This window comes from Artemia franciscana, chromosome 18 (genome assembly GCF_032884065.1).
Source record: "Artemia franciscana chromosome 18, ASM3288406v1, whole genome shotgun sequence".
NCBI lineage: Eukaryota > Metazoa > Arthropoda > Branchiopoda > Anostraca > Artemiidae > Artemia > Artemia franciscana.
Window position 1 is genome coordinate 35887694 of NC_088880.1, and position 26785 is coordinate 35914478.

At 33.8% G+C, this 26785-nt stretch overlaps 1 protein-coding gene across 4 annotated transcripts in view; it reads left to right on the forward strand.

The window, feature by feature from the left end:
- Positions 1–26785, forward strand: part of LOC136038949 (uncharacterized) — a 145539-nt gene that overhangs the window by 51911 nt on the left and 66843 nt on the right. For all 4 annotated transcript variants that reach the window (XM_065722460.1, XM_065722462.1, XM_065722461.1 and 1 more), the window contains exon 6: positions 9362–9968. In XM_065722460.1, the coding sequence (XP_065578532.1) occupies positions 9362–9968 (607 nt within the window). The remainder of the gene's footprint in view (positions 1–9361; positions 9969–26785) is intronic.

The following is a 26785-nucleotide window of genomic DNA, read 5'->3' on the forward strand; positions in this document are numbered from 1 at the left end:
ATGAGCTCTAAAAAAATTCTAAGAATCAATAGATTGATTAAAAGGAAAATCAGAGGCAATTTGTGCAGCTCCCTGATACGCCTACCAATTTCCATCGCCCTAGCACGTTCAGAAGCATCAAACTCGCCAAATCACTGAACCCCTCCCCCCAACTCCACCAAAGAGAGTGAATCCAGTACGGTTACGTCAATCACGTATCAAGGACATTTGCTTATTCTATACACCAAGCTTCATCCCGATTCCTCCACTCCAAGTGTTTTCCAAGATTTCCCCCTACAACTCCCCCCAATGTCAAAAGATCTGGTCGGGGTTTGAAATAAGAGCTCTGAGACACGAATTCCTTCTAAATATAAAATTTCATTAAGATCCGATCACCTATTCGTAAGATAAAAATACCCTAATTTTCACGTTTTGTAAGAATTCCGGTTCCCCCTCCAACTCCCCCCAGTGTCACAGGATCTGGTCGGAATTTAAAATTAGAGCTTTAAAGCACAAGATCCTTCTAAAAATCAAATTTCATTAAGATCTGGTCACCCTTTCGTAAGTTACAAATACCTCAATTTTCAAAATTACCCCCCCCCAACTCCACCAAAGAGAGCAGATCCGGTCCGGTTATGTAAGTCACGTATTTTGACAGGTTTTTATTCTTCCCATCCAGTTTCATCCTGATCTCTCCGCTTTCAGTATTTTCTAAGATTTCCGGACCCCCCCAATCTGCCCGCCCCCAATGACACTGGATCCGGCTGAGATCTAAAATAAGAGATATGAGTTACGAGGTCCTTCTAAATATGAAGTTTCATGAAGATCCGATCACTCCTTTGTAAGTCAAAAATACGTCATTTTTTCTAATTTCTCAGAATTACCCGCCCCCCAATAGAGCGGATCCATTCCAATTATATAAATCACGTATCTAAGACTTCTGATTATTTTTCCCACCGAGTTTCATCTCGATCCCTCCAATCTAAGCGTTTTCCGTGATTTTAGGTTCCCCCACCCCAAACTCCCCCCAATGTCACCAGATCCGGTCGGGATTTAAAATAAGAGCTTTGAGACACGATATCCTTCTAAATATCAAATTTCATTGTGATCCGATCACCCGTTCGTAAGTTAAAAATACCTCATTTTTTCTAATTTTTCAGAATTAACCCCCCCCCTCACAACTACCCAGAGTGGATCCGTTCCAGTTATGTCAATCATGTATCTAGGACTTGTGCTTATTTTTCCCACCAAGTTTCATCCTGATCCCTCCACTCTAAGTGTTTTCCAAGATTCTAGGTTTCCCCCTCCCAACTCCCCCAATGTCACCAGATCTTGTCGGGATTTAAAATAAGAGCTCTGAGACACGATATCCGTCTAAATATCAAATTTCATTGAGATCCGATCACCTATTCGTATCAGAAGTAACCCCCCCAACTACTCCAAAGAGAGCGGATCCGTTCCAGTTATGTCAATCATGTATTTAGGACTTGCGCTTATTTTTCCCACCAAGTTTCATCCCGATCCCTCCACTCTAAGTGTTTCCCGAGATATTAGGTTTCCTCCTCCCAACTCCCCCCAATGTCAACAGATCCGGTCAGGATTTAAAATAACAGCTTTGAGACACGATATCCTTCCAAACGTCAAATTTCATTAAGATCTGGTCAACTATTCGTAAGTTAAAAGTACTTCAATTTTTATATTTTTTTCTACTTAAATGGTCCACTCACTCCCCCCTCCCCAGATGGTCAAATCGGGAAAACGACTATTTCTAATTTAATCTGGTTCGGTCCCTGATATGCCTGCCAAATTTCATCGGCCTAGCTTACCTGGAAGTGCCTAAAGTAGCAAAACCGGGATCGACAGACAGACCGACAGAATTTGCGATTGCTATATGTCACTTGGTTAATACCAAGTGCCATAAAAAGGCAGAGAGACTAACAAAAACTACAGGCCGCCTTTTTGCCGTATTGGTTTCGAAACATTGGCGCCAAGTTTGAAGTAACAAGGAATAAAAGATTAAAATGCTGACTAAAATGTTATTAAATGTGTTTAAAATGTAGTTATATGTAATTAAAGATGTAATTAAAATGTTGTTACTAAAGTGTTGTATTTTCATCATATTTTGTTTTATTTTATTAGCATTCACCCAACCTCATTTCTCGAGTGTGTATTATATAATAGACAAGTACCAGTTTTTTTTTTACTGTAGCACCGAAAATCGCTGTGCAGTACCTAAAATTGGGCAATTTTATCACTTTAAGAACCGACCATTGTGGCCCCTCTCCACACAACACTACCTCCTGGTATCTCAAATTAGTTAAATGAAAAGAACCAAGAGATATTACCCATAAACTTCATCTCCACCTTCCATCACAGAATAGGCTGCCCTTTCCCCTACGCATGATAGTGCCTACGCCCATGGGATTAGAATATCCGTTTTGTTAGGGGCAACTTATAAATTCTAATAGGCACTGAGCTAAATCAGTTTATTATAAATATAATTTCAATATAAATAGAAAAAAAAATTGGACAGTTATTTATGGGGCTGTTTCGCTCTGGTGCCTAATCGACGTTTTGCAATCTAACGACTTTTGAGTACCATTTGGTGCCATATTTTTATTCAATGAAAAAAGGATGTGTTTGGCTCATATTTAAAAGAACAATGAATCCAATTATCTACTTTGTTAGTAGCAATACATAAATTCCAACAGAGACAAAATAGAGCCACTCAGTTCAATGCAAAAAACTTTGGCGCAGTAATTCAGTCACTTTAAATTGCTAATTATATCCTTTTAAAGTGAATTTCGCTTCGAGTGGAGTCATCAGAAGATCAAGTTTTTGGTTAACAAGCAAACCTACCTTATAAAGAACGATTGACGCGGGATTCCTACCCTATAAGGCTATTGAAAATGGTTTATGTCCAATACATTCATCTTTGGGATTTTTTGTCCGGCAAGGTGAAATCTTCCAAAAAATAATGACAAAACCAATAGCAATATTAACGACAAAAATATTGCGAATTACAACTTGAAATGCGCAATATTATGCAGCTTAAATATTATTTGAAAAGAATAAATCCTATTACGGTCATCTAAAGATTTTAAAGTAAAATAGTGCATTGCCAGTATATTCCTAGGAGATGTGTAGCTAAGAGTTTCCATTGGCAGCTTATCACTATCCTCTACTAAATAAATCTTTCCATAGATTCAACAGAGAGCTGCCACCCAGTGAAAAAAAAAACACTAGATTTTGAATTTTTTAGGCTGATTTAGTGGCTTCAATAATTCAGAGATTTATCTGTGCATTTAGTGATTAATGTTCTAGTAAATATAAAAAAAGAAATAGTTAAAAAAACTAGGTGGCAACCCTTCTTCAACAGCTCATTGAACCTAAAAAGGAAAAATGTGATAATCCATCCCATGTAATACTGCACAATCACTATTTTTTTTTACTAATGAAAGCACTGTCTACCTTGCTTGAACTAAAATTAAATAAAAAGACTTATGTTTGTAGGGCTATGAAGAGCTAAACTTCTACTAGAAACACAAAGATGACGCAACAAAACAAGATTAGGAGTAGAAAAGTCCTTAAATAACTTGTAGGTCCTTAAATATAACACTAATCTATTTGAAACTCAGTTGTCTTTCACCTTCCAGGCAATCAATTAATTTTTGCAAATTTATTTAGTTTTTTAATTACTAGTTTTTAATAAATTACTTATTTTTTTACGGTAAAGGGGGATATTATGAGCTCCAAAGGAGGAAGCAAAGAACTTAATAGACGTAGCCAAATTGTCTGCGTAGCTCAAGTACCAATCTCAGGGTTCTCCACTTCCGGCCAGGATTGCAAAGCATTGTTGAGGGATTTCAGCTGACACTTCCTGTGTTTTCTCACACATTTTTACAGGAGCTTATTTCAAAATGGGTTGACTCTGGCTGTGCTTACAAAGTCACACAGCTGAGTCCCTCTTCAAACCAAATGATCAGTAACACAATGATTCGGACCCTGTCACAGACAGAAAGAGACCGTACAGACAGAGGATAACAAGTTCAGTGTGCCAACCCCGCGGCTAGTACGACACAGAAGCAAAGATTGTTACAAATGTAAAAGTACCCTTATACTGCAAGATTTTTTCTTATTTGGAAGTTCCAAGTTTAAATTTCGATTTTTTGAAAATGTACCCTACAATGATGGTCCCAGACATATGTAAAACTACAATAAAACACTAAAATGATGAAATTCTTTCTTTATAATATGTCGCATATTTCTATATGCGGAACTATAGAAAAGTACTTTTTTCTCTTTGATTTTGTTTTCAATCAGGTCTACCATCTGAAATTCAAAAAGCTTTATTGTCTTAAAATTCGCTTGCAAAAATACATCACAGACAAAAAAAAAAAAAATGGACTCCTAAATTGCGATTTAAGAAAACTGAGGGATATTAAAATAATTTTAGACGCGTAGTTGATAGAGCTTACAGACATTTGTGTAATTATGATTGCAATTTTTGCTTCTTATAAGAAAGAATACATTTGATATTTTGCTTCGTCAACTTAAATATTTTAGGAGATGTAATCATTGAATACATGTTATCACGAAGACTGTTCGTCGAAAATTACAGGGTTAAAACAACAAAATGCTCCGAATTTTGGGAGCAGTAACCTTTCATGGACCCTTGAGTAACATCAATATCAGTGACCAAATCATTGTTTTGAGGGAATTGCGAGAGAGAGAGAGAGAGAGAGAGAGAGAGAGAGAGAGAGAGAGAGAGAGAGAGAGAGAGAGAGAGAGAGAGAGAGAGAGAGAGAGAGAGAGAGAGAGAGAGAGTTTCAAGCTCTTTAATGAAGTTTCTGAAAATGTATTTCTGTACTTTACCTTCATTGATAAGATAAACATGGATATTCGTTTCTTTAATCGTTCGGTTAAGGATGATTTCACGAATATTTCAGTGGCATGCGACACAAGAGTAAACTTTTATTGCCATACGCTATTTTGAGTTGGCCCTGTCAAGGACAATTTATGCTAAACATACAGATATAAACATTTGATTTCAAATGTCTTTTTCTACAGCTTCTTACGATGTTTCGTTGTCCCGCTTTTGCCAATTTTCAAAATTTTTAGAATATTTTAAATGTTGTGAACACTTTTACTTAAACTTTAAAATTTTTCCAAAAATTCAAATGTGATGCACCTTTTAGTCAATTAAAGAACTGAATTTATCATCCACAACATTCATAAAGTTATGCCTGCTTTATGAATAGTTAGAAATCAATATGCGATAAGCGGATGACGTTTAAGTTCTTAGAACTTTTAGAAGTTAAGTTAAAGAGTTCACAGCATTTAAAATATTCACGAAATTCTGAAGTATGTATATATAAAATATTCTTTAGAACCGAAAAACTTATTTTTCTGACTTAGTCCATTTGCAAAACGAGGTTTTTTGAAGATTTCTTTTATATAAAATATTTATAAAAGTGTTTTCGTATTTAATTTCATTTTCCTGTGTTTTTGGATCTTTTGATGTTTTTGAGGATTTTTCTGTCTTTAATATTTCTTTGTTTATGATCATTTTTGTTTCTTTTGATGTTTTTTTTTCTGTTTATTACTCGACTCTTGTAAAATAGTGGGTGAAAAATAAATTGGCTCTTTTCTAAAAATACAATCAATTTCTTTTTGTAATAGACTTTTATCTTTTAAGGCTAATCAAATTAATAATTACCCTTCCTAAATGAGCTTAAATGGCAAGTTTTTTTTTTCACTGGACAGTTTTTTCAAAACGTTTTTTTTTTAACTTCTGATTACTATGGGACGCCATTCATAAGTTGAACGATAGTTCAATAAAGCATTGACTTTTGAAAACTGAAGATGTAAATAACCATTTTGATAAAATTTATAGCCTATAGGAATTAAGAAGCAAATTTGATGTGGGCTTCCTGCAATAGTACCATTTACCTCTCATTTCCTACTTTTCAGTTTGAAAATAACGCAAGAATTTTTTATTTATAGGGTCAAAAGCGTAGATTCTCTCCCCCTGTGAAGCATTTCTTCAAGGGAAGATCCTCCCGTGTAGCCTTTCCTCCAAAAAATCCGTTCTGATAACGTCTTCGAATAACCAATACTATACAATGCAGAGGACAAAGTTCATACCTTGCAGCCCTTCCCCCCAGGAATTTGGGGGGTGAAGTCATCCTCATATACATAGTCATTAGACTTTACGACTATGTTGAAAAAAATGGCCATCATGCATGGAAGGGGGACTAACTTCTCTCTAATATTTTGGTAACTTAAAAAGGGCACTATAACTTTTGATTCACAATTGAATCAACTCTCTCCTGACCTTCTACGATTACTGGTTCAGTACGATCACCCATGGGAAAAAACAAACAAATAAACACATCTGTGATCTTTCTTCTGGAGAAAAATTCTACATTTTTGTACACAGGAGCTTGAAAACTTTACAACAAGGTTCTCTAGCATGCAGAATCTGATGGTGCGATTTTCATTGAGATTGCTTGTTTTTTGGGATTATGTCCTCCCATTTTTCAAAAATTTAGCGAATATTCTCAAGCTCATAAGTTTTGATGAGTCTCATTATATTTTGTGAGTTTTACATATTTTGAATAAGCATCAAGATTTAATCCTATTGATGTATCTCTTGTTATCTAGACTCTGTTACTATTTAGCCACATCGCTCCTTACTTACAGTTCGTTACTGCGAACTGTCTGATATCGTTAAATCTGCCTCATTATCCATAGAATATATTCCCTCTCCCTGCACAGGAAACTCCTCTCTGGAAATGTTATTCAACGCATAGTACGACATTTCGGCAAATTCCTTCGAGACAGTTCCATCCTCTTTGAAAATCCACCCCCTCCCGCACAAAATGTCTTGCAGACGATTCAGCAAGAAAAATTCTACTTAGTATTCTTTCATTTGTAAAAAGACTTTAATTTCTAATCAGTTTCTCAATATCTCTGGAGACTCCCTTTCCGTTGAATTTCTTAGTTGAAACCAAAACACACGGAAAATAACCTCCCGATAATTTCCGTCGAACATCTCCACATGCAAAATTGAGTTGACAAAGAGAATGTAAGACAATTAAAAATGATTTTGACTAGAAATTTTTTAAAGTCTCCCTGTAAAAAATTCCCCTAGGAAATTCACTCCCTGGAAAATTCCCTTCCTATGGAAAATGATCCCTGTTGAAAATACCACCAGCAGAAAGTTCGCCCCCCCCACCCGAAAGATGTATGTATATTACCCAATAAAACATACTTTATGTAAACAATGGGAAAATTGTGTAAATTAAAGAACTTTCTCCAGGGGCTGTGGGGGGTCATGATTTCTCCAAAGGCATAGTTATTTGGCCTTCAACTATGTCCAATAAAATGGCAATCTCAAAATTTTGATCGGACGATTTTGATAAAAAGGGCGGGAGAAGAGGTCTAGTTGTCCTCAGATTTTCTCGGTCACTTAAAAAGAACACTTTTAATTTCCGTTCGAATGGGCCCTCTTCGGATATTCTAGCACCACTGGGTCGATACGATCACACCTGGGAAAAAACAACAACAAATAAACACGCATCTGTGATCTCCCTTTTGGCAAAAAATACAAAATTCCACATTTTACCAGATAGGAGCTTTAAACCTCTACAGTAGGGTTCTTTGATGTGCGATTTTCATTAATATTCTATAACTTTTACGGGGTGTTTCCTTCTTTTTTGGAAAACAAGGCAAATCTACTCAGGCTTTTAATCTTTGAGGGATAAGACTAAACTTAATTATACTTATGTATTTGAAATCAACGTAAAAATTCGATTTTTTCATATATCTGTTGGTATCAAAATTACGTTTTTAAGTTTCGGTTACTTTTGAGCGTGGCCACTCTTTACTCACAATTCCTTACCATGAATTGTTTGAAAAGTACCATGAATGCCATCCAATTTAAAATTTTTAGCATAAAAATAGCAGTGTTTAACCTTTTCTATTTGAAATCGTACGAAGGCTTTCAATCTGTCTTATCGTAAAACCATCCTGAAGGTCTAATCGCAGGATCTAGTTGTAAGGCCATACTAAGTCTTTTATCTGCCAAATTATATCCTCGTCCCAACCACCCAACTTCGTTAGTGAAAAGATATACCTATGTTACCTTTCTGAGCTGGAATCGTTCAATTGATTATATATAATCCGCTTCAACCATATGGGAAAATGTTCAATGGCCTAAGAGAGAAAAGAAGATGGACAGAAGTATGGTGGCAAATCCAAGTCTTATCACAAAAAGCACCTAGATTAGTGGGAAAGTTGCAGACACTGTTGCCAAGAGGGCTTTACCAAAGGAATTTGAAGATTTCTACAGTAAATTTGAAATTTCTTTGTTTTATATATAATTTTATATATATTAATATTGCTCATTAATATATTAATCATTCAAAATTTCATTTCAAATTTGTTTCTCCTCTCGGTATTAACAGGCTTCGAAATTACATAACTATGGAAATTTTTCCTCCTTCATGGAGACTGACTTCAAGCAAAAATGAGCAAAAGAGACTTAAATATTTCTTCAAGTTTTTGTATATATATATATATATATATATATATATATATATATATATATATATATATATATATATATATATATATATATATATATATATATATATATATATATATGGCAAGGATTTTCTAACCACAAAATACTTTTTGAAGAATCCGCCACTATTAGCAATGATCTAGGTATAAAGCAAGTAGTTCAAGAAGCAATTGAAATCAAACTTAAGATTAATAACAATATTTCCTTAAATAGGAATTTAGGAGAATATTCACTGAATGCTCTATACACAAATCTAATTAAAATGACCTTGCGCAATATTATAAAAAACCAATAGATATTAAAACAGAACCTGTCACAGATAGACCTATAAGAACAGCAGCGAAAAAAGCTGGGCTGGCATTAAAAACGTGTTTTTAAATCATTTTCTTTCATTTCAATGAATTGCCTCGTTTCAAAACATTTCATTTATCAGTCCTTGTTGAACTTCGCTGAGGTAAGGATGCTGGGACTGTTTGAAAAACTGTTCATTTTAGTCTTATTGATTTTATCCTCTTGTAAGTTGTTTTTTCTTATTTGTATTGCTGAGGACGGCCCTTGAACATAGCGCCGAAGCATTCATTATAATTTGTTTCCCACTGTCTTAAAAAATTCGCTATTGTTCTTCTTGTTTTTGGTGTTTATATATATATATATATATATATATATCTATATATATATATATATATATATATATATATATATATATATATATATATATATATATATATATATATATATATATATATATATATATACATATATAATTCGCATTCACAAAAATTGTATTTTTAGGGACACCACAATATCGTCACCATTTGCATAGACGCAGAAGATTACAGCGATTGTCCTTTGAAACAATATGAAGAAGATAACATTCTAAGGGAACTTAACAAATCGTATCTTGGCTATTGCGATGTGTATAAACCCCTTCAAAATCCTGAAAATTCGCAGCTACTCATTAGAAGAAGTCAACTTAAACCTATAAAGGATGAAGTAGCTTCCGAAAAATCAGATAAGAAACAATATTTTACAGAAACTGTAAAGGCGGGTGTGCCAACCAAAAATTCATGTCCGGTTGTCATCGCAATGATTCCGAAGAAATCTGTGGCCTCAAAGGAAACAACAAAGAAATGTGCAGCTAAAGACAGTGGAATTCAAAATGAAGTTAGAAAAGAATTGTGGCCTTATATGACATCTAATGACCTGACATCCAATGAAAATGTGGAATTTTGTGTTAACTCTTCAGAGGGAGAAATGTCAAGAAGTAATGTGGATGATGTTACTTGCAGAAGAAGGCCTTCTCTAGTAGAACTTTCTGATACTCACAAGTCCATCTACAAGACGTGCAATTCAGAACTTGATGACTTCAAAAGCGCCAATTCTAGTTTAGATGTTGAAGGTATGTTTTTTTTTTATGCAGGACGAACCAGGGCCCGTAAGACTCACAACTCTGTCTTCGTAAGGGTAGGCGTTCGAATCCCTAAAAAAACGGCAAATTTACTCTGACTTGTAACTTTTGATGGGTATAACTAATACCCAGTAAGGAGCGACCTGGCTCAATAGTAGCCAAAACTCTAAAAAATGGAATTTCGATACCAGTAGTAACTCCAAAAGAATCGCATTTTAATGCTGATTTTAAATATATAAGGATCAGTTATACCCATCAAAAGTTACGAGCCTGAAAACAATTTGCCTCATTTTAGAAAATAGGGGAAACACCCGCTAAAAGTCATACAATCTTAACGATCACATCATCAGATTCAGCGTATTAGAGAACCTTATTGCAGAAGTTTCAAGCTCCTATCTACAAAAATGTGGAATTTCGCATTTTTGGCCGCAAGACAGATCACGGATGCGTGTTTATTTGTTTTTTTTTGTTTTTTTTTGTTTTTTGGGAGGGGCTGCAGGTTACAAACTTTGACCTGTGTTTACACATATTAATGGCTACTGGGAAGTGTACAGACGTTTTCAGGGAGATTTTTTTGGTTTAGGGGGAGAGTTGAGGAGGGGTAGGGGTTATATGGGAGGATATTTCCATGGATAAACTTATCATGGGGAAAGAGAATTTCAATGGCGCAGGATTTTTTAGCATTGTTTGAAAAAACAAAGAAAAAATAAATATGAAAAGTTTTTCTACTAAAAGTAAGGAGCAGCATTAAAACTTAAAACGAACAAAATTATTACGCATATAAGGGGTTTACATCCTCGTTATACCTCACTCTTTACGCTAAAGTATTTTTAGTAGTTTCAACTATTTATTTCTCGGCCTTTGTGATCAGAGGTCATTCTTAAGGAATTGAGACAAAATCTAAGCTTTAGTGTAAAGAGCGATGTATCGCCGAGGGTTGAACCCCTTCATATACGCAATAAAACATACGAATATAGAAGTTCGTTCCGTAAACTAATTCGTAAGTTACGTATATTTTTTACCAATGAAAACGTTTGTAAAAAATTAAAAGTTCTAGTTGTTTTTTTTTTAAATTGGAGGGCAACTAGGCCTCCTCCCTCGCTCCATTTTTCTCAAAATCTTCCGACTAATTGCAATTAATTAATATGCAAATTTCGCTTTAATTATTTATGGGTAGAGAGCCAAGATCAAATCATGCATTAATTCAAAAACGTCCAGAAATCAAATAAAAAAAAACAAGTTTTTTTTTAATGAAAGTAAGGAGCAACATGAATACTTAAAACGAACAGAAATTACTCTGTATATGAAAGGGGCTTTTCCTCCGCAACGCCCAACTCTTTACGCTAAAGTTTCTTGCTGTTTTAAATATAGAGTTAAGAGAAATTAGTCAAACTTTGGCGTAAAGAGCGAGGCGTTGGAAGGAAAAGCCCCTTTCATATATAGAGTTCTGTTTTTTGTTCGTTATAAGTATTAATGATGCTCCTTGCTTTCATTTCAAAAAACTTGTTTTTTTTATTTAATATATTTAGAATCAGCGTAAAGATGCAATTGTTTTGATGTGATTATTGGTATCAAAATTTCATTTTTTTTAGCTTTGGTTGCTATTGAGCCGGGTCGTTCAGAGCTTGAGGGTGCTATGAATAATTAACAAGCAGCATAGCAAACATCTTTAGGTTTTTTAGGAGTTTGTGTCATTCGGATCACCTCCAAGAATAGCTACTTTTTTAAGGCATAGTAATAGTTATGAAGTCAATATTTCTTTACGTGTCTATCTAAAACTAAAAATAAATTTTAAAAAAGCCTCTGTAGTGGAGAGAAGGAGGTAATACGATTTAAAATGCATCTTTCTACTCAAACCAAGCGTCTGAATTCTCTACTCTGTTCACCTGAATCATCAGCAAAATGAGCACTGGAAATCCTTAATCGAATATCTCGCAATTATTTTTTGGATAATAGTTTTTTTTTTTACTTAGAAACTCTAAGGTATTTGCATTACATCCTATCTATTTCACAAATGCACACCTGAAATTCATTAAATTCCGTAATTTGATTGTTTGTAGTCACTTCTTTCTGTAAGTTTTGACGCTGCTACTTTTAATAAGAGCTACTAAAGTTACTTAAGGTTACAATAGGGAGAGTCCAGAGCACGATTAAATAAAAAACAACAACAAATTTTTTTAAATGAAAGTAAGGAGCGACATTAAAACTTAAAACGAACAGAAATTACTCCGTATATGAAAGGGGCTTTTCCTTCTCAACGCCCCGCTCTTTACGCTAAAGTTTGACTCTTTCTCTTAACTTTACATTTTAAAACGGTAAAAAACTTTAGCGTAAAGAGCGGGGCGTTGAAAAAGAAAAGCCTCTTTCATATACGGAGTAATTTCTATTCGTTTTAAGTTTTAATGTCACTCCTCACTTTCATTTAAAAATTTTTTTTTTTTTTTTTTTTTTGATTGCTGAACGTTTTTGAATCAATGCATGTTTTGATTTTGGCTCTCCGCAGAGGAATAATTAAAACGAAATTTGTATATTTATTTTTTTTGGCTAAATGGCTTTTTCATAATTTTGATCGAATGATTCTGAGAAAAAAAAGAGCGGGGGAGGAAGCCTAGTTGCCCTCCGATTTTCGGTTAATTAAAAGGCAACTAGAACTTTTAATTTTTTACGAATCTTTTTATAAGTAAAAGATATACGTAACTTATAAATTAGCTTACGTAAAGAACTTTTGTATTTTCATGTTTTTATTACATATATGAGGGGGTTCGCCCCCTTGTCAGTACCTCACTCTTTACACTAAAGCTTAAATTTTGTCCCAATTCATTAAGAATGACCCCTGAATCACAAAAGCCGCAGAATAAATAGTTGAAATTACTAAAAATATTTAGCGTAAAGAGCGAAGGTATTAGGAGGAGGTGAGCCCCTCATATGGGTAATAATTTATGTTCGTTTTAATTTTTAATGCCGCTGCTAACTTCCAGCTGAAAAAAAACTTTTTCGTATTTATTTTTTCATTGTTTTTTTCTAAGTAATGCTAGTAAATCCTGCGCTCCCTTCATGGAAATTTTCTTCCCCCATGACAAGTTCCTCCATGGAAAGTTCCTCAGGCATATCCCGCTCTTCTCAACCCCTGCCTCCAACCAAAAAATCCTCCTGAAAATGTCTGTACACTTCCCAATAACCATTACTATATGTAAGCACTGGTCAAAGTTTTGAACTTGTAACCCCTCCCACGGGGACTGTGGGCGAGTAAGTCTTCCCCAAAGACATAGTTATAAGGTTTTTCGACTATGCTGAAAAATGGCTATCTTAGAATTTTGATCCGTTGACTTTGGGAAAATAATCAGCGTGGGAGGGGGCCTAGGTACACTCAAATTTTTCGGTCACTTAAAAAGGGCACTAGAACTTTTCATTTCCGTTAGAATGAGCCCTCTCATAACATTTTAGGACAACTGGGTCGATACGATCACCCCTGGGGAAAAAAAACAACAAAAAACAAAAAAAACAAATAAACACGCATCCGTGATCTGTCTTCTGGAAAAAAATATAAAATTCCGCACTTTATAGATAGGAGCTTGAAACTTCTACAGCAGGGTTTTCTGATACGCTGAATCTGATGGTGTCATTTTCGTTAAGATTCTATGACTTTTAGGGGGTGTTCCTCCCTATTTTCTAAAATAATTCAAAGTTTCTCAGGCTCGTAACTTTTGATGGGTAAGACTAAACTTGAGGAAACTTATATATTTAAAATCAGCATTAAAATGCGATTCTTTTGATGTAGCTATTGGTACCAAAATTTCATTTTTTAGAGTTTTGATTACTATTTAGCCGGGTCGCTCCTTACTACAGTTCGTTACCACGAACTGTTTGAAACAAGACCTCTCTTCATAAATTTTGGAAATATATTTAATCGATATTTTCAATTAAAAATTAGGAATTATTAAAATTCCCCCCATAGATTTTGTAAAAGTACCTTTTTTGGTATTTTCATCTAAGAAAAGTAAAACAAAAATACCACCTCGAGATTGAAAAATTAATCTTTTTTGTATATTCGTTAAAAAATTGAGATGATCAAAACTCCCCACCCTTAAATGAAAACTCTTTTAATTAGCAGTTTCACTTATAAAATAGAAGATTTCTCACACCCGTGACCTCGAAACTGAAACTTTTTTCCATCCTCATTAATAAAGTCAAATAAATTCCTTCCCCATCACCCTAAATTTTTAGAAATCAGCCTCGCTTCTCAAATGTAAATATAATTATATATGTAATCTAAATAAAGAGAAATATAAATATGAGCGAATTGAGTTAAACAAGTTTAAATACAAATGAATATTTATGAATTAAATGAACAAATTTCAATAAAATCAAGTTTTATTCTTATTGTAGTTTGATCCAAATCCCAAATAGAATGTACCAGTCTCGCCCAACATAATGTAGTGGTGTATATAACATCATCAGTTTATTAATTTTTTGTCTAAACAAAGAGCGTGAGAATCATTATGATCATTATAATAACAAGGACAATGGAAATAATATCCAATTGCCCTAATTGTTTAAGTTGAAAAAGAAACAACCATACACATTGTAAATATTAATTTAATAGTAATATAATATTTAAATAGTAAATATTAGACATTCAATTTTTAAAAAAATGCAGACTTGGTTGTATTGCACGCCAGAAACCATGGAAGAAACCTCGGTGAAAAATCTGCTGAAAAAACATGGTTTCAAACAGCTTAAAAAGTTATAGCTTTTTTGAAGAAAGTGTAGAAGTCTTTAGGAGATAGAAATCTCTTAATGATTAAGTTTCTACAAATAAAAAGCGTTCTAAAGTTTAATCATATAGCTTAGATTATTTACTTTCACTGCTCAGCGTAGAAACATCGAAAAGATTGTTGCCCTAAGAACTTTTAATTTCTAAATAACGCAACAAAAGTCTTCAAAAAACAAAAATTTCTTTTTTTAAGCCCTTGACACTTAATTATCAAGATTACATAATATATTACAAATAATAAAATATACCTAAAATATATTACATAGTTACAATTATGTATCACTACGATATTGTATAATTGTAATATCTACCTATTCACGAATTCAAGGTGAGTGTTAATGAAACAAAAATTGCTTTTATTTTATTGAGCTATGAGACCTCTAATAGTCCTAATGTCTACTAGATGTGTTAACACATTTCTAATTCAGATGGTGTAACCACCCCCTGATACCTGGTACGAAGACGTCCCAGCAGAAATTTTTGTTACTCTATCTACATTTTTGGAGTTATTTTCTTATGATTGTCTATGACTATCAGGACTTGTAATTTGTCAGGGTATTCCCCCATCCACAAAGCAAGGTGAATTTATTTTCCAAAATGTATAAATGATCTTTTTTTGAGTTTTTATATTATTTCATAAACTATGTAAGAGACATACCCTTCCCTATTTTGAATATCCTTGTGAGGTGCAATTAGTAGATTTTGAGCAAATATCGCCATAAAAGAATAGACGAGAAATGAATATCAGCTCTATTCCAACGAAACAGCAGTCAGCCAAAATTGCAAAAATGTCTGAAAGATATATTGAACAAATAATTTTGGCAAAAATTACCATAGGTTTTATGGTAGTTTCACCACTTTGAAATTGCACCAAAAATTGGTAAATTTTATGAAAGATGAAATACAACATTTAAAAATGACATTTGAATGAAGGGAGTATATGTCCCAGAAGAGCCCCTTATGTATTCGTGGCTTAACGTGCAAGTTAGGTAGCTCAGCAGGCTGGTAAATTTATAGCAAACCATTTAACTGGCTTTTGTATAAAGTGAATGTACCACTCGATGCCTTTTTTTATGCTCTTGACGAATATAATAATCGCTTCTACCTTAAATTCAGTTTTAAGCACTTTTTAGCTCTTAAAAATGACGAGTTTTCCAAAAATTATGACAGTTCATATAACTGACGTACCAATAGAACGAACATAGCACTTGATGCCTTTTTTATGTAATTTAGGAATATAATAATTGCTTATACCACACATTCAAATTTAAGCACATTTTAAGCTCTTAAAAATGACCAATTTTTAGTTAAAGTACGAGTTATCCGTCTTTTCTGACAAAATAATATTACATTTTCTCCGTACCGTTTTCGACAAAATAATACTACATTTTCTTAGTGCTAAAATTATTTATAATAAGGTTAGTTTAGGTTAGGTTAAAAAGTGCTCAAATCTGAATTTAAGGTAGAAGTGATTATTATATTCGTAAAGAGCATAAAAAAGGCATCGAGTGGTATACTCACTTTACAGTTACATAGTTTGCTATAAATTTACCACCAGGTTAACCTTATTTGGCCCTAGTCCGAAAATCTGTTTGGTGCACAGCCAAATCTAGCCATGTCTTTGGCTGATCTAGCTATTAATGTATTTATAAACTCTACATGTTTGCCAAATTCACAGCTGCAAGAGGCTGTGGGCTTGCTTTTCTGCTAAGTAAAAAGATTCGTATAGAACCGAAGCATTAGGGACATAAAAATGAGCACAGTTTTTTGCTCCATTGATCTTTTTTAGCTATATTCTTAAATTATACCATCAGTATTCCCTCAACATTTTTAAGTGCAGCCTTATCCTGGTAAACTATTGGAGCTACTAGCCGCTCAAGAAGTTATTAGTTCAGTACTGAACTAGCTTAGTTCAGTTCAAAATAAAAGGATTTGGTTTGAATTGGATATTTATGAATTGTGAGTAAAACCGGTCTATTTTAGTGTGACTAAATTTATATAACTATATGAGCGGATTAGTGTATTTGATCTGAATTGAATAAATTCATTTTTCGCTCGACTAAATTCTGTTAACGGGGGAGAGTCACACATCCCTCTTTTGGCTTTGAAGATCTGATTGTCCGTACCGCATAGACGTAATGTGTTGCAATTTTAACCTGAAGGATTTTATTGCATTATAAGCTTAATGGAGCGCTAAAGGCGATTTTTTTGCCTTACTTATTTAACCCCAGACCTAAGGAGTGAGAAATTTCAACATTTATTTGTCCTGGTTTTGGTCGATCTTGTGGCAAGGAGATCACCCTACAATTCACAAATGTCTCGAGATGTTTCACCACAGTGTGCAGGCATTTCCCCAACTGAGCGTAAAGAAAAACCGAATCAGATTTGCTTAATCTGTTCAAATAACGATGAAGTTCATGAATCTTGCATCTCTAATAATAATCTTTGTTCATTCCTGATAATCAGCAGTCAAAAATCCATTCCTGCTAATACCGATTTTGTAGCTGAAGACTTTAGTGTCAGAGACAGGAATTTCACATGTCATGGTTAATTCGATATTATTCTTCACTCTTGATTCGTTGAAAGCCGGAATAAGTGTTGGTGAAATATCTAACGCAATGGCAGGATTCTATCGTTTAGAGGAGTTGAATGTAGCAAAACGGGGCTCGCATGTCTGTGTCGTAAAGCTGGTAGATTGCAAGAAAGGAGAAAAAAAACAGCTGAAAAGACTACTGCCTGGGACATAATGCGTGTTATCATAGAACTTGATTCGAAACAGCTGATTAGGCCTGTAATCGTCCCACGGAGCTTTAATGAATGTTCAGTATTAAAGCCAGACATCAGCGTCCGGCTTGATAAACTTGTAAACACTGTCTTCTATTAAGCGTATCGAATCTCATTTGGAGAAAAAAATAACGCCTGGCAATGATCCTGATTTCAATCCCCCCACTGTGCCCCACCATGAATGGCCACCTCTCCCACTAAAGACTGTCCCATTAGAGACCATAGTAATAAAAAACCCACCCGTTCTCCTACTGAAGGATCCTGTCTGCCGCAAGAAAGAATTTGATAAGACAGGTTGTGCAAATATTCGTTATGTTAAAGCGACTAAGGATAGTGTTATGGTATCGGTACCATGTCAAGATGCATCGAAGCTCAGTTGTGATCTAAAGGTTAATTTTCCTGAAAGCATAATAACTTCCAAGGCTTGGCGATTTTTGGAATTATCGGGGGTGTGGACATTGATTTTGATGTTAGTGCCTAAGCATTGGACTCTCCGGGTATAATCGAGTTTAATCGGCTAGGAAAATTGTAAACTGTAAGAGTTGTTTTTCAAACAGAAGAATACCTGCATTTTTACATCACACATGGCATCAAATTCGGTTGTGAGCTTTTTCGTGATCGTATTCAGCCTAGGCATTGTTTTAAATGTCAAAGTTTTAACCATGTTCAAAATCAATGTAAATCTGAATGTTTAAAATGTGCCCGATGTAGCGGTAATCACATTTCGACTAAAGACTCCCCATGTCAAGCACCAGTTAAATGCGCCAGTTATGGCTCGAATGATCGTTCTGTTTACAGCTTTAGGTGTCCGATTTTAAAGAAGTTTTGTAAATGAATGTATTACTTCGTGTTACGTCCTTTAATTCAAATGGTGTGTTAGGGAAATTACCTGTACTTCATAGTTTTTTGAATGAAAAATCGTCGTTATTATGTTTTCAGGAGCACCACCTCCTTGATCATTCGTTGAATCTGCTTTCTAGTTTGTCTATTCAGCATGATATTTTTGCTGTTCCCGCTTCACCGACTGGTGGGCGTCCCTCTGGTGGTTTAGCTACTATTTTACTCAAGTCTCTTAATGCAACTATTCTAGCAGTTGATACAAATTTTTGTGCTTGTAGTTTTTCAATCGTAGTTTTAATTAATTGTTATTTTCCAACTGATTACCATGATGATATTTCTTTTGATGGGGTTACTCAATGCTGTTTGAATCTTAGTCGTTTAGTCTTTAGTTTACAGTCAAATTTGTGTACTTATATTTTAGGTGATTTTAACTGTGATCCAAACATAGCAAATGAAAGGATGAAATGAAACATAGCAAATCTTGTCTTCCTAATTGTTCTGTTTTACTGAAGTCCCAGGATTTTACTTATATTCATTGAAGTGGTAGTGTAAATAATATTGATCATGTTTTTTTCTTCTAACCCAAGTGATCCTTTGCTTGTGGTTATTGTAATCGAAGGTTTCCCCGTTAGTGACCACATGCCGCTTCAGTTCCTTTTACCCCCTTTGCCTTCTCGTCCTTCCCCAGTTCATTCTTCTGGTAATAAGCTTCCTAAATTTCTCGATCGGGTTGATTGGAATCCAAATTTTAAACCGCTTTACCAAGAAAGAGTCGGGACTTAAATTGATAAAGTTTTTATTTCTGATAGTTTGGATTCAATGGACAGTAATCCCTCTTTGACTATTAATTGTCTTTATTTTGAATTAATCCATTGCTTAAAGAAAAACGACAGAAAAAAATTTCTGTCGCTTTCCAAATTATGAAGCTTTTTATGGCAGTGCTGTGTTTTTTCACTGTTGCCACATTGAACCACAATAGTGGAGAAGCAAAATATTTAGTCAAATTTTTCAGCGCTTGTCATGCGTAAAAATTAAAAAATTGACAGTATGTTAGTTCCCCAAAACAGCTACAATTTCAAAGGAAAGTTGCACCTTTATAAGCTGTCTAGTGCCGTGTTTTCTCAGTGAATATCCTACTAATTTTTCAGTGATGTTTCTCTGTTTTTGATTTGGCACCTATTACGTCTACATACGTATGTATATACATATGTCTTACGTATGTAAGAGACTACATACGTCTTTTTCAACACAAACACAATTCTCAATTTTCCTGAATTTCAAGGATATAGTTGTGGCAAGCTTTCACTGAGCAAGTTCAACCTGATTTCATTGTCAGTGTCCTTAGTATGTTAAAACTCCTTTTCTTCTTTTTGTTGTTATTTTCTTATCTTACCTCTTACCCCCCTCTGCCTGGGCAATGCTTCCATTGCAGTAAGTAAATTAATTTTTTATGCAAATTCTTGCTTTAATTTCCCTATGCCTAAGTAGTATGATTGTATAATAACATTGTGATTGTGCAAATTTTCCCATCTCAACAACTTTCAGTGATACAGCATCGTCATTCTCGTCACGCTATTATAGTTAATTATTTCTTCATTCGTGAGACGCACGTCAGAAATACTATGTAACAGATATTTATTGGTTTTTAACATGGAAAATGTAACTGAATATCAGGGTTATATGGTTGGCTAACTGCAACCTGGTAAGAGTTAATGATGGCTTATAGTAACTGAAAATTGAAAAGTTTATTTCAAAAGAAATTTTAAAAGAGTTTCTATGTAAATCAGATTTAGGAGTGGCGGCTATTTTCCAGGTTACACTTAACAGTGAAAATAATGCCGAGAACTTGGAGAAGAACTTAAAACCTCTAAAATCTAGGCAAGTCTCAAGGAAACGAATAGTTTAGTCATATAGATTAGTCAATTGTCAAATAGTCATGTAGTTTAGTCAATAGTCGAATAATCATAGTTTAGTCAATAGTCATATAGTTTAGTCAATAGTCGAAACGAATAGTTTAACATTGAAAGTACTATGCTAAAAAAAATCTTGACCAGGGCGTTTTCATCGTTTCATGTTGAAAATTCATGAAAACTGTATTTCTTCTTGGAGAGCATTGATTTGTCCTCTTTCTTACTCCCCTCTTACAAGAGATGGACTATGTTTGGTATCATCGAAGTTTGTTCCATGTACATGGAACATACCACAGTCTTTCTCGCTTTGAAGATGTCTTCATATAAGACTTTACGATTGAGAAATGAATTGAAAGCTTAAACTTTTTGACTTTCAACAACATTAGAATTTATATTCATGTCCTACATTTTTTCTAATTAAAAATGTGGCAGAACTTCGTTCCAGGCTGCATTTAGCAGCAAAAGTAATTTCGTCAGCAAAATACTTGGCATTTCAAAAAGAGCTTAATATCCCATAGAATGGTCTTGAATCGGAAAAGGCACTTTGTAATTAAAATTACTATGACAAAAAACTTTGAATGGGGGAGATTTTATCCTCACATCTTAAAAATCCGGAAAATGGTATTATACCTTGGCAGGACCGTATATAAGATTTTTTTTTCTTTTTTTTTTGGGGGGGGGAGGCTAAAAAAAATTCTTTCGGGGTGCTCTTACAAAAGAAATCTTACAAAAACGCATCAAAGACTATTTGTGTTGATTTTGTTACAATTTGTTTTTGGGGGGATGGGGTTCAAACCCCCCAACCCCTCTGGATACGACCCTGTACCTAGAGCAGCCTTATTGTGTCTCCTCGCCTTTTCTCTAGTTTTACAAGAAAGCCCCTACTTTAAGAGCCTTCTGATATTGCCCCATGATAAATTCTAGTTACTACATAAAAAATGAAATTCAGTTATTGAATTTCAAAAATATACTTTTTAGATTCTATTTTAAAATTCATGGAAAACGCTTTTTCAGAAATTTAGAAACCTTTGTGCCAATTTTAACTGTTAAAAAATTTTGGGGCTGAATTGGGGCAATGAGCTTTCGATACTAGATTTTATTATGATTTTATTAAATTGTATTATTAGTTTTTATTATAGTCTTTATTTTTCGTTATCCCGACCCACTAAAGGCTTAGGGAAAACTAGAAAATGAGTGTAGACTATAGAATTCCGGGAATGTTCCTTTATCTCTCGAATATTTATGGTCAGACTCTTGGGGAAATTCATGATGTATTTTCTCTATGCAAATTTATGTACGAATGAGAAAGGTAATGAGGGATTCATAATGTTGTAGCCCCCTACTATAGTTTCGCTTAACTTGTGCCTAGTGTTATAGGTTACTTAAACCTTCTTATGTTACTCCTATTCTGGTACACATCCTTAACTTTGTAATAAATAGTTCATTGGATTAAATGAGACAATAGACATATCTAATTTTAAAATATATCGAGTATTTATAATTTTTTTATTTAAATGTTTTTTGTTGGACATGCTTGTTGAATGTTTTTGGAAAAAAATATTATTTTTTTTATTTCTGCTCATTTTCAGTTAATATCTTGTTATTTCATATTCAAATTATGGCCTATGTTTATTTTTATTGTCGATCCCAGTAAAAAAAAAAAAAACATCAAAAAACAATTTTATTGCACAAGGGTAGAGTACGATTTTTTTTTCTATTTTTCACTGAATCTAAAAAAGGTTCTTTCCAAGATAGTGTGAGTTCAGGTTTCTAATGAAAATGCCAAAAATATCTATATACGATACATAAAGGAGTATTTGGTTTTGTATTTAAAAATGTACTTTTAGCTTCTCGGGAAAGTTATTAAGTTTCTTTCTTGTACGAATCTTGCTGCATCTTTTTGAAATGTTGATTTGATACCTATATTTAGTCCATCTGAACATCGGTATTAATTATCTATTTTAGTTTACTTAGCAATAAATTCTGTCAGTATTGGTTATAATTTTTCGATAATGAATCATGTCAATAAATATCGTCGACAGTGTCAATATTTATTAGATATATCAAAATGGAAATTGATTCCTTTTGGGTCTAATTTAATTGCTAATTAATTAGATCAAAATCGGTTATCTATTGTTTCAAAATAGGTTGCATTAGTCAATTTGGTAACAAATATTGCCTTTAATTTAAATGCTAATTGATTATGTCAGTATTGACTGTCAGTTATGTCAATATCTATTCTATATGACGTTATCGCATTTAAAATCATTTTTTTTTTCTAATTCAAATGTCAGTTCCAATTCTAAAATTATTTTAGATTAATTATTAAAATTTATTATTTAAATAATTACTAAATTTTTAAAAATTTATTAAAATTAATTATTATTTATTATATCTCAAAACTGAACAACCAAGCATTGTGAGTGAATTGCACTGCTTTCGTCCCTTAATGCTCGAGATTTCCAATCAAATGTCAATAAAAACATTATGGTATGTACAGTAAAACTTAAGCCTTCAGAACTTCTTTTATACTAAGAAGACATGCCCGTCATCTAGATATGTATGTACCCGTTCGGCAGGATAAAAATTGAGCAGAGGAAGGAGCATGGTCTCATTGCAAATACAATTAGTCACTACATCATCTATTGGGTAGACCAACTTGACTGTTGTTTGAGAACTTTCTAAAGCACAAAAGCTTTTGATTCAAGATTCTCTGGTAGGAAGCTCCATCGTAAATAAATCAAACAGAGGACAATATACCTCACTTTTGCTCTTGAAACCGTTCGTGTAATAAGCTCTTAAGTAAGCTCTAAGTAAGAAGTTGCTCGACATCTCAAGAATTATTGATGTAGATTTCATGCCCATTGATCGAAAAACCTCTTTATCTTTGTTCTGTTGGACTAAAAAGAAAATTTGAAACTAAAAAGACTGGAAATTCAAAAAAAAAGACTAAAAAAACTAGAGTCTGTTCTCTCTCTTTCTCCTTTTTGGAACCTATTTAAGCACACTGACAAAAAAGTAATTTAATATATAGATTATATTACAAAATTAATATTACAAAAAATATAGATAATATTACAAAAAAGTAATTTAATATAGTAATTTAATATATCTTTGTAATTTAAATATATAGAGCTGTTTGTTTGGAATCCCCTGAGGGTCTGGAACTAGAAAGAAACGATGAAGTATCTGTGCAATGACGATGTCAAATCGTCAAATTTTTTTTGAAAAAAAACTAAAACTAGAAAAAACTTTGAAAAAAAACTTGAAATTCAGGAAAATTGAGAATTGTGTTTGTTTTGAAAAAGACGTATGTAGTCCCTTACATACATAAGACATACGTACATACATACGTATGTAGACGTAATAGGTGCCAAATCAAAAACAGAGAAACATCACTGAAAAATTAGTAGGATATTCACTGAAAAAACACGGCACTAGACAGCTTATAAAGGTGCAACTTTCCTTTGAAACTGTAGCTGTTTTGGGGAACTAACATACTGTCAATTTTTTAATTTTTACGCATGACAAGCGCTGTAAAATTTGACTAAATATTTTGCTTCTCCACTATTGTGGTTCAATGTGGCAACAGTGAAAAAACACAGCACTGCCATAAAAAGCTTCATAATTTGGAAAGCGACAGAAATTTTTATATATAGAGAATTTTTATATATATATATTTATATATAGAGCGGTTTGTTTGGAATCCCCTGAGGGTCTGGAACTAGAAAGAAACGATGAAGTATCCTTGCAATGACTATGTCAAATCGTCAAATTTTTTTTTGAAAAAAAACAAAAACTAAAAAGACTAAAATAGACTAAAAATTTGAAATAAAAAGAAAATGTCAAATCAAATTATATAACAGCATGAAGGTCAAAACGGAAATTATGCTGCATAAAAGGGAGGATTGTGTCCCTCAACTTCTCCCTTTTTTCATAAAGGTGTCTCTAGTGCTTAGTTAAAGGCTTTTTGAATGCAATGAATATACCCGATCGGTGATTGTAAGTGTGTTATTTACTAAAAGCTTTTCTAAAGATAGTATCCAATAATCCTTATTTCCGTCCCAGATTAGATTTTGAAATTTTTTTTTTCATATCTTTGTGAAAAAATACAAAAAGGCCTTTCGCCCTACATTTTTCTAAATATACTGTTCCTCGGTTATTTACACACGAATCCTTCTATACGAATTAGAAATTCTTCATAGCTTGGGAATAGGTAATAGGCCCAGTATGTATATATTCCTATCTTTTTTATAATGATAGCTGTCTTTAAATTTTACATGAGCTCAAACTTGACCACGAGCAGGCCAGGGGGAGAAATAACAGAACGATAAAAAACCGTACAGAAGAGAAAAACGAGGATAAAAACAGCTTGTGAAAAAACACACAGATTACAATGCAAATATTTCAGTCAAGACCTCCACCTGACCGTCCTCAGTGCAGAATAATAAAAATACAAATAAAATATTTCCAAAGACAATATAGAAAACCAAGCCGTTTATGAGAAACCAAAACCCTTTTTTTATTATCCTGCACTGAAGACGGTCAAACGAATGTCTTGACCGAAACATTTGCATTAAATCTGCGCTTTTTCGTTTCTCTCTTTTTTACGGTTTTTATCGTTTTGCCATGATTAACTGGTGTGGTCTCGGAAATTATCTAGGGGGAAAAATTGCCCAGGAGGGAGCATCAGTGTAACGCGAGGACATTTTCACAACTACTAATACTAAAAATAACTGTAGCACTAAGCCACCCTGGGCCTACGCAACGGCTCATGCTCCTTCTCTATACCAACTTATTCAAAGCTTCATTTATTTCTCCATGTAATCAGGCTCCAGTTCATTTAAGTTCTTTCTTATGAACTTTTCTCTGCCCATTCAGGGACGGTTAGTATTTTGTTTGGTCAGAGATATATGGCCCAAAAGCGCACTTTTTGGGAAATTTTTTATCCTCCAAGCGTAATATGTAGCCTAGCCATCCCACGGCTTATTTTATAATTGCCCTAGAAATAACAAAACCAAACCTTGCGCACAGTTTATTGACTGACATAATTATGGTCAGTCTTTTGACCTTTTAAATTTTTGCGTTTTAGAATTTAGCAAATCTTAAATGAAAATATACTTTCAAAAATTGATTCTAATTGATTATATTGATTTCAATTTTTATTAATTGAATTGGTTAAGGTCTCTACCTAACCATGAATATGTTCTAAGTCCTATATTAGCTTACGGCTCTAAACCGTTTAGGTGCTTTAGAAACAAATGACTCTTAGACCCATTCAATATCATGGTTGTAGCGATAGCTGCAACCTAGTAAAGAGCGAACCAAAAAACCCATAGTGACCAAAAGTTTAACCACCCGTTAAAAAAAGAAAACTGTCTAGTGAAAGAATGACCATTTGGTGGTGATCCGGGAATTATGATTAACCTTTAAAGTAAAATTTTATTGCTAAAACAAATTTAAGGTCATTTCAAAAAAGAGCATAGGCCCCTCAAAATGACTTTGGATTGAAGTTAAAATAGCACCATTGAAGTCATTATGGTCGAAGTCGTAATTCAGACGGTGTACGGTTTTTCACCTTGAACCACAAGGAAAATTACTTTTTTCCACGGGAAGCACTTATTGTTTCCTCCAGGGGGATTACTTCAAATCAGTAATCTAAAATGTTTAGAGAGGAATTCTGCCATGTTGTACAACAAAATTTTGCCAGTCAAAATATCAGAGCATCGAAATTCAAAGAAAACTAATCAAATTTTCACGGTACAAAAACTTAAGCCGGAGGCTTTGAGCCCCTTTTGGTGACAAACCACAGAAGAGTGGCATTAGAAAACCCTATTTTGAGCCAAATAATCTTGAAAAACCTCAGGAAAATAGTGTGGTTTATCATTTTGGGCCCCAAAAAATCTTAACTTTCTCCTAAAGAGGTTCCTGGTGCCAGGAAATGCATATTCTAAAAAGGCTAATTGAACTTTCATGGTCTTAAACCATAAACAGGTTTTTGCCCCCTGTCTTGAAAAATGGGGAAATATGTTCATTGTTTTGCACTGTAGCCTGTTATCATAAATTTGAAATTAGAGGACCCTGGATGTTTGGATGGAGGTGGAGCTTGCGTAGTTCTGCTCGGCTCAAGCAGCTGGTGCTGCAGTGAGTTGTTAATACTAGTAGGACGTTGAAAGCCTTGATCATGCCTGGACAGAGTTCGAGAAGGCTTGCCTATGAGCAGTTTTTCTTGGGTTTAGATATTATCAAAGACTAACAAAGAGACTTACTAAGAAATCCTGGTAATTCACTGTGAGTGGAAAACAAAACTTAACGAACAGTGATTTCACTAAATGAATAGCTTCAGGTTTTTCGTAAATATTTTCATCTGCTTATTCCAAAAATTTTCTGTTAGTTAGCATTTTTTCTATAAATTCTGATTTTTTCCCCGTCTAACTGAGGAAGGTTTAGAGTATTTGGTTCTGCATCTTGGTTTAAGTAAGAGCAAGGGAGGATTACTC